Source organism: Sycon ciliatum, chromosome 3 (assembly GCF_964019385.1).
Source record: "Sycon ciliatum chromosome 3, ocSycCili1.1, whole genome shotgun sequence".
Lineage (NCBI taxonomy): Eukaryota > Metazoa > Porifera > Calcarea > Leucosolenida > Sycettidae > Sycon > Sycon ciliatum.
The window spans coordinates 23,852,604-23,862,474 of NC_088645.1; the positions used below are offsets into that span (position 1 = coordinate 23,852,604).

Genomic DNA, 9,871 nt, shown 5'->3' on the forward strand with positions numbered 1-9,871 from the left:
AGCACTTTGAAAACCTTTGAGGTGATCTAACAAGTCTACTAAATCTTTCCAGTGAAGGAGAGGTCCTTTTCCCAGGCACTCACAGTGACACTAGCCTTCTGCAAGATGAAAATGCAGCCACACTCACAGTCAGTGACTGAAACTAAAATACCGGTACTCCTTTTCACATTCTCGAAGCATTTGAAATTCTCACCTGTTCATACCTACCCTAATGTTACATAGTACTTCAGAAGTAAATGTTCAGGATTGCGCCTGTAGAAGTCGATGCCAGGCCTAGGCTTCTATTCAAACCAGGTATTTCTATTTATCACGCTGTGTCAGTACGGGATACAAGACTGATATGCCGACAGTGCAGCCAGGTTTTTATACACGAGAGTACGACGTCTGAAATTGTTCCATTAAAAAAAACACCCTTTCCAACTCTCTCACGTATTCATTAGTTGAAGGGGGTTGAAAAGGGAGAACCTGAGGCATTGAAGGAAATCCTAAAAAAATGGCCACCTCACACAACACCACCGGGTTTTTACAGAATAAAATAAGACTACAATCTACACACTTTTGAATTACTCAACCTGCGGACAGAACTCTTTTTTTACAGGCCTCTTTTACGGACAAATTCACACAATGCTTTAAAATGCAATAAGTTATACACTGGAGAAGAAATCAGAAAAATGCATGTGTAAAATAAAGAATTTCAAACCCAAGCCAAAAACACTCAAATCAATTTTTCACCAACAATGCAATATACAGCAAACACAACTAATCCACCATCCAAGGCCACAATTGAAAGACCAAGACGATCAAAAGCCAACTACAATAGAAGCTACGCACTCAACGGACAAGGGCGCAAGGAGGGACGTGACAGCAGGGTGACGGCCGAGTCCCGTTCAATGGATCAAGTCAGGCGGGATAACAGAGAGAGCGGAGAGGAAGCGGATGATGGGACGGACAGTGAAGGGAGCAATGAGTCGGAGAGCGACGATTGTAGTGATCGTGAGAGTGCCAGTGAGAATGTTAGTGTTGTGCGTAGGTTTCGTGGTAGCAAGTCTTCAGTGTAAAATCATCTGTTGGCTAGTCCTGATTGTTGCAATTCGTATTCCGACTCTTCTTTCACTGTATTGTGCCGTGGTCGTTATGGTTATGGACTACAGTTAAAAGTTTTGGAAGCGATCTGTCAGCGTCTGTATAAGCCTAATTTGTGTGTATAGAAGGATAGTATAATTGGGTTGAAATTGTTCAAGTAAAGTGTCATGTTTGGTGCGGACAAGCTTGGCCGTTAATTTTCTAGGTGTAATGTACTGCTGCTATTTGTTATCACTTTGTCCCTTTCTCTTCTTTGTTCATTTTTCAGTTGCAAGTTTAGTGTTAGTACACGCATTCGTTATTGCTCTCGCTTTCATTGATAAAATTCACACTTGTAAATTTCACTGCTGTTGTTCTTAGTGTTATTTTTCTAACTTTGATTTTCGATAATAGTTCAATTTTGTTTTCATTGTCCTTTAGTACAACGAAGATTCCTGATGAGTGTTGTACGAAAACGTGTTTGAATCCTCATTTTCTCTACACCATTTCTTCACATTTTCATCGTTTTATTGCACATTGTCTCCACAGTTTTACATTACATGAATAAAGTGTACACAAATGTCGATTCAGCATGTATTACTGATTGCGGTTATCAAATTGTTGTCTCCTCGCCGTTCATTTGTTTATATTAGAATATTCCCTACATCACTACTTATTACCGCAGCACAGAGAAAATGGAGTCCTATGTAGGCATGGGCGGGTAATGCTAGCATTATGCTGGCATTATAGTCGCTTTTTTCCAGGTGGCATAATGCTGGCATTAAAACACCATTTCGCATGCAAAATTGGCATTACAAGCATTGCCGGTCGACAACAGTGTCATGCATGAAGCTGGCTAGGTCCAGTTCCGAAAATTGTGCATCTGAACCCGTCCGGCTTCGTCCGGAGACTTGACGTTGCAAATCAACCTTCTCACTTCTCAGTGGATTGTTTCAGACAGCATGCTCACTTTTTGTAAGTTTGTTTCTTCTGCGCTTTGGCCTTGATCCAAGATGGCCTTCTTAAATCGACTTTTCCAACTTTTAAACTGGCATTATGGAGTAGGGTGAGCATTATAAGTGGCATTATATCCTCATATTTTGAGCATTGCCTTTAGCATAATTGGTGCAAATAACTAGCATTACCCGCCCATGCCTAGTCCTTTACGTGTCATATCTGTGTGCAGTTCGCTAAGGAGGCTCTGACAAGTACGCAGCTGAAAACAAGTGGTCAGGCGGCAGCATTCCAGATCCGCTTTGCCGGGTTTAAGGGCGTCGTGGCCGTCAGCTGTGACCTGCCGCGGCATCTCAAGCTGCGTCTGCGCCCGAGCATGCGCAAGTTTGAGAGTAGCCATCTGCAGCTGGAGGTGATCCAGGTAGCGCGGCGGTTCCCCGGCCATCTCAATCGCGAAATCATCCTGCTGCTGAGCACTCTCGGAATAAAGGATGACGTGTTCATAGGACTGCAGCGCGGCATGATCGGCAAGTTAAACTTAATCACGGAAAAACGAAAGGTAAGAAAGAAGATGCAATGTAGTCTAGGGCTTTAAGGGGGCAGCCTACCCATAAATTTCATATGGCACTACCACTCACGTTTCACTACTGCCTAGTACTGAATCCTACCTGACTTCTTGACACGACCCAAACTTGCCAAAGTCACTAAATCAACGTCAACTACAATAATCAAGCCACATATCTGCAACGTCACGAGGGTGCTGGCAAAAGTCCAGCTGCACGGCGGCGGGCTTCGCCCGCCGCCGTGCAGCCCAATACGTGGCTCAAAAACCTGATTTTTTGGACTTGGAGCAAAATTCTGCACACTTTCACGTGTTTCCATGATACGACAAAGTTGCGCACGGTCTGCTCACATTCAAATACAGTGCTGCCAACAAATGACAGCGTGCAACAAAAAAATCTTTCCTTGCAAGGGCACATTTTCGGCCATAACTCTTGAACGGCCGGTCAGATCGGGACACAATTTTCAGAGAATTTGCAGCTATTCATGCTCTTTCAACTGACGTAGCACTCAATATGAATTTACAAATTCGATTTTTCAGCGAATTTTTGGGTAGTCTGCCACCTTAAAGAAAGGTGATAAAAGTGCTGCAGATTTCTGTAAAACAAAATTGCAGGCTAGCAATATCGTATAACTCCATCACGTTCCTTTATGCCATCTTTCTCATGGCTAAATGTCCGTGCAGGCAGCTATGGTGGAGATCGCAAGAAGCCATTGTCTTCAGGAGGTCTACGCCACCACCACCACCATGCATGCCATGATGGCCGCAGGAATCAGCCCCGGCGGAGATCCTTACCTGCAAGGCCTTCTTCTGGCTTACCGTCAAAACTATCTGCTCAATCTCGAGGACAAGGCACACATCAATGTCGAGAAGGCGGCACTGCTTATGGGTGTGCTCGATGAGAGCAAAACTCTCGACTACGGCGAGGTCCTCATCCAAATATCGGAACGGGGTGATGTAGTGCCCATCATCGGACGCGTGGCTATAGCCAAGAACCCATGTCTGCATCCGGGTGATATTCGATTGCTGAATGCAGTGCGACCACCATCCGACAATGCCTACCTGTCCGCTCTGGTTAACTGCCTGGTGTTCCCGGCAAAGGGCAAACGACCACACCCGGACGAGTGCAGCGGATCCGATCTGGACGGTGATCAGTACTTTGTCACGTGGGAGCCGGCATTGTTGCCATTGCCCGGGCGTATCGTGGAGCCTGCTGACTACGACACAGCACCACCGCTGGTACAGCACGCTGTCACCATCGAGAAGATCTGCAAGTTCTTCACCGACTATATGAAAACCGACGTACTTGGACAGATCTGCATCGCACATCAAGCCAAGGCCGATACATCGCCACGCAAGGCCCTGGACCCGATTTGCCGAGAGCTGGCCGAAATGCAATCAACAGCCGTCGACTATCCCAAGACTGGAGTGGTCGTGGAAATGAAAATACGTCATCGTCCTAAGGAGTTCCCCGATTTCCTCAAGAAGACCAGCAAGAATTCCTACAGATCACAAAAGGTTATCGGAAAGCTGTTCCGCACCATATCCAATCACAAACCGCCGTTGTTTGAGAGAGCGGGCTTATCTATTAATGAAGCCCTGATCGTCGATGGCATGGGAGAGTATCTAGACGATGCCCAGCACCTTTTGTACGATTACAATCAGCAGCTGGCCGCTATCATGCGTCGCTATGGTGTCTGGAAGGAAGCTGAAGCAGTTGGAGGCTACATGGTGAAGGTGACGTCACGCCACCATCGCAGACAGAAGCTGCAGGATGTGCAGGCACAGGTAGGAGTTATCGCTCATGCTACCATTGCTCTCTCAGCTGCCATGACCACGGTACCTTTTAACAATTTGAGCCAGCCCCCTTGACCCCCCCCCCTGTCCTCTCCATTCCCTGTACCATATTTTACCTAACTCCCCCCCCCCCACTAAATGAACCCCACAACCTATCTCCTGAACCACAATCAACAACCTAGCACCCCTTGATCGCCGTCCCCACTCCCACCCCCCCCCCCCGTCGCCCATCACCCCAACCCCTACTCCCTTCCCACCCCACCCCATTCTCAGATCCCTCATTCGGCCCAAAAGCCTAGGAATATGCACGTCTTCAGCGTTATCTGAGTAGCCCTGACAAAATAAGCAAATCGCGCCATTCCTTATTTCCGTGTACGCTCCATGGTTTCTCTCGTCAATGTGAATCACCTTCCCACGAACAGTGAGTGTCCGTACACATGGACATAAGTAGTAGCAAGTATTACCTTCGCTGGGGGCAGGGGTTACTGCAGTTGAATCTCTGGATGGATACCTTGATGCCGTCAATCCCTTTTCTGCAAATTGTCCTCGCCCACTTACTGAGATGTGGTGAGCCCATAACTAGCATCATTTCCAAGTCCACCCAGAGTTTGGGGATTTCAATGGGCGTCAGCCGTTGGCCAGTTCAATAGCCAATTGAGTCATCTTTCCAAGATTCCTTTTGAACCTCTCTCCACTCTTTGGGGGAAGACTCACGTGACCAGCCCTGGTAGTGAACAGTTACAAGTTTGTGTGTGTACGTATGCGTGTGTGGGTGTGTACGTATGTGTGTTTGTGTGTATCTGTGTATCTGTGTATCTGGATTTTGTTGTACGTGTGGATGCATACGTGTGCATGCACGTGCTTGTTCTTGACATGCAGGTACGTTTGGAAACACTACGACTCCGTCAGCACTACTATGAGCAGAACTTCACTGGTCTGGACCCTGTCACAAGGTGGAGCAAGGCGTCCGCATGGTACTACGCAGCCTATGACAGCGGTCCCACCGCCGTTGCCATATCAACCAGTAACAAGACGGCAAAGAAGGGCGCACAGTATCTGCTAAGTTTTGGCTGGATCCCGTACAGTGAGCTGTGTGATATCTTGAAGTCGAGGAAGCCAATCCGTTAGTGATGTCTGGTGACCAATATTGTCTTGTTGAAGATATCACGATTCAAGTAACCTCGTTCCCTGTCGTTCTATCAATCACGCGCACACATACACACACCACACACGCGCACACACACACACCGCACACACGCACACACACACGCACACGCACGTACACATAACAAACACACACTCGCATGCACACATCCATATGCTTACATGCCACGTGTACGCACAAACGCACACGCGGGCGCACGCACACACCCTCTCTCTCTCTCTCACTCACACATACACACACAACCACACTCTCACTTGTTCCGTCTCTTCCTCCGTTTCCAACCCAACAGCCTGCCCCAGAGAGTCATTAGGTGGAGTACGTACACTGCTTGACATCGTGCACGTTTCGTCATGCCACTACCCCGGATACCTACCCAGCATCTACTAGTACAATCCAGTATCTACACTTTCCAATATCCAGTACCTACACTGTCCTGTGCATCTACACGGTCCAGTATCTACATGATTGTACATGTCTTGTAACGAACGACTGATGTCACACTGGACGCGTCTTTATGCCATTACCCCATCCCGATGGTACCTGTCTAGTACTTTCCTGTTTTGTAACCCCGCTGGTCACTGCTGCACATCAAGCAGGATGGTGTCCAAACATTGTACGGTCATGTGCTTGTCTTGAAATCTTTTCTTTTTTTTAAATCTGGAACTGCCACTTGTCTTGAAATCGAGTGGATTATTGTTAAAAAATAATTACTCAAATATGTCATATTATGGTCTAAGTGTACGTGCGAGTATGGTTTTTTTGGCTCAGTCTTGTCTTTTCGTCTTTTTCCTTCTGCGCCCCCTACAAGTCTATTGTTGTGAGATCTATCAAACAAGGCCGGTCTAGGCATCGTGAGAGCTACGTAGCTAACAGATCTGAGCGTTTTCGTGTGGCGGGGACCAGGGGGGAGAAGGCAATGAGCGTTGTCGTGTGGCGGGGACGAGGGGGCAGAACACTATCAATCTGTCTGTACCCATGCAGTCTTGTATTGTAGATGTCCCCTGCTGCGTGGTCCGTACTTTGACCTTGGAAGAGGTTCTGCAATAAGCATGTTTTGGTTTTTTTGAAGACGTGATTGGCATCATTCACATCACATTGTACATCCATTTCTCAAAATGCGGACACTCCACTGTAGCCATCCACTATACGCCATTCCTGAAGATGGGCTGAAGATGGGCCTTGCCCGAAAATTGCAATGATTGTCTCTTTTTCTTGTAATGATTTGTGCAGCCCAGGGACCGTTTAGAGAGTGTGGTGAAGATGTATGGATATTGTACATGCATATCATTACTTTTACACAAGAACGAGATTGGAAGCTTAGGTACAACTCTGAGTTTCACGTATTACTACGATCATCAGGCAACTGATGGATCCAAAACGGGCAGCCAGAACATAAGGGGGAGCAAGGTGGGAAATTCTGAGGGTTATCATAGGCGACGCGTATCATAGCGCAAGAGTCAGTTGCAGGCGTGAAGTTGCCAAGTCTTCAGACTTGGGGCTATGCAGCAGCAGTTCCGGCGTGAATGATATAGAACAGATCTGGGGACTTAAATGCCAAATCCACACATGCGCACATCATTACACACTTGTACTTGTACTTGTACTTGTACTTGTACTTGCTCACTGCCAAAACTGGTCACGTGAGTCCCCCCGGGAGAGGGGAGAGAGACTCAAAAGGAATCTTGGAAAGATGACTCAACTGGTTATTGAACCGCCCAACGGCCGACACCCCCTGAAATCCCCAAAACTCTGGGTGGACTTGAAAATATCCCACTTATGGGCTCACCACACCTCAGTAAGTGGGTGAGGACAAGGTGCAGAAAAAGGATTGACGGCATTACACACACATACACCCACACTCTCTCCCCTTTCTCACATACACATACACTCACACGTGCGTACACACACACACACATTAGGGAGGTTTAGTCCCACGTAATCCGTGGGTACTTTACGTGTGTGTACCACGTGATACTCAGTGACCCACGTACAGACGTTTTCTGATCCACGACATACCGTGTATGGAGGCTCACCCACGTTCCGCCAGAACGTGGGTGAAAATCAGAATGGAGCGCATTTTGCGAGCTGCGAGGGTGCTCAGCTGAAGAAGTTTCCGAAGCACGAAATCAAAATATTCGATGAGCTTCTTAGGCCCGGGTAGCTTCGTCCGCTGCACTCGTTCGGGTGTGGCCGCTTGCCCTTTGCCGGGAACACCAGGCAGTTTACCAGAGCGGATAGGTAAGCATTGCTGGCTGGTGGTCGCACGGCATTCAGCAATCGAATATCACCGGGATGCAGACATGGGTTCTTGGCGATGGCCACAAGTCCGACGATGGGCACGACATCACCCTGCTCCGATATCTGGATGAGCACCTCGCCGTAGTCGAGAGTTTTACTCTCATCAAGCACAAAAAAAGACCGTACTGAGCATCTCACGATAGATCAAACCATGTGTGATGAGTACCTCTAGTTGAAAGAGCTCCCGGAAGCGATGGTTGTACTTCAAGGCTATCTGATCATACCGACGACGGCTGAGTGTGATCGGTAGAGGCATGACGTTTACACCTTGCGTAATAAACTCAAGATCCTCGTATTTGTTTTGTAGCTTGCGGACAAAGGGACTCAGATGAGGTTGACCGCTTCCGTTCAAGAGCACGTGGAAGTATTGTCCCAAAACGTCGCCATCAGTCGTGAATGTGTCCAGGGTGCGTTTCCGGGCTGGGGACTGCACATCAACAAATCCGTCATCCATGTCGGTCCAGTCAAATCCGTTATGCATGCATCTGTCTCTATTCCAATCTGTCAATCATGAGCAGACACACACACAGACACACACACACACACACACACACACACACACACACACACACACGCACACACACACACACGCACACATGCACGCACACATTCTCCCTCTCTCTCTCTCCCTCTCCCTCTCCCTCTCCCTCTCTCTCTCTCTCTCTCTCTCTCTCTCTCTCTCTCTCTCTCTCTCTCTCTCTCTCTCTCTCTCTCTGTCTCTGTCTCTCTCTCTCTCTCCCTCTTTCTCTATCTATCTATCTATCTCTATATCTCTCTCTCTTTCTATCTCACTTCCTCCGTTTCCAACCCAACAGCCTGGACCAGAAAGTAGTTAGATGAAGTACGTACGCTCCTTGACATCCTACACGTTTCTTCATCCAGTGATTCATGCTACAATGCATTTCAAATATTATCCAGTACAATAGCCCAGCCAGCAGCAGTTCAGTTGGGAAATTTCGTATTATGAACATGTACAAGTATCGTTGGTAAATGACCGCTTTCATAGTTGCCATCTTCTTCCCTTGCACACTTTCATTCTTCAACTATGTTATACTACTTTCGTTTTTGGTAGAAATCAGAGAGCCAGTCTATAAACACTGCAATCATGGTTACATAGTATACACAGAGGCAACATGCTTTGGTTCTGCAAGAGTGCTCAATGCCTGATTCAGGCAGAGCGGCGTAAACGTTGTCTGATGACTGGTTCAGCCAAGAAACCCTGAGTCACAACGGAATTAATTTGCCAAGGTTTTTCATTGTGTGCCGTTGTGTGGTTACATAGTATAGTATTACAGTACACTGGTCATAGTACATGCAGGTTGATGACCCGCTGCTCAATGCATATCATGCGCTCTGGTGCCCATGCTAGTTTTGAAAACGAGTAGATTTTTTTAAAGAGATAATGACTCATTATCGCCGTTACGGCCTGCTTTACGACCTTCTCCGCTTAGAAATTTAATGTGTGAATACTGGGCCGATAGATACAAGCTTGCAATTGTTAGTCTCATCTTAAATATCCGCTGAATATTTTTGTGGTGCTGTACTGTGCATGCAATACATTCTCATGTCGCATTCAGTCACGGTGAAGTTCACCTTATCAGTGCTTGATCCGCACATAAAGTCCACTCTATTGTACATGTATTTGTATTTATGGATTCTCCACAGGCCTTAGCCTAAATCTATTGCCCACTCCATGCCGTTGCAGTGAAGTTCACTACGTTGTCCGTTCCAAGGGTTTTCTTTTCGGTGAAGTCCGCTCTGCTGGCTGCTATCTTGAAAGCTAGCATACTTGTACATCCCTTCCGTCATTTGCCTATGGTCTCTCTTCTCTCAGTTTTACTTCGAAGTATGTTTTAGATCGTTTGTATTGGCCCGTGGTTCGTAGTCCTCACTAGGTCTGGAAAACCGTATCACTTGCATCTACATCGAAAGGAGTTTAGACATTCTTATATCAAATCGCTTAGCTACATTTTGTTACTAGAACAGAGAAGGGTGATCACATTAATTTATTCTCTGTAACAAAGCAACTGTAG

General features: G+C 46.9%; 1 protein-coding gene across 1 annotated transcript in view; it reads left to right on the plus strand.

Annotated features, from left to right (window-relative positions):
- LOC135811819 (uncharacterized) overlaps positions 1-6,412 on the plus strand; it is an 8,428-nt gene extending 2,016 nt beyond the window's left edge. The window contains exons 2-4 of the mRNA XM_065325065.1: positions 2,249-2,575; positions 3,263-4,366; positions 5,255-6,412. Coding sequence (XP_065181137.1) covers positions 2,249-2,575; positions 3,263-4,366; positions 5,255-5,503 — 1,680 coding nt within the window. The 3' untranslated portion in view covers positions 5,504-6,412. The remainder of the gene's footprint in view (positions 1-2,248; positions 2,576-3,262; positions 4,367-5,254) is intronic.
- Positions 6,413-9,871: the final 3,459 nt, after the last annotated feature.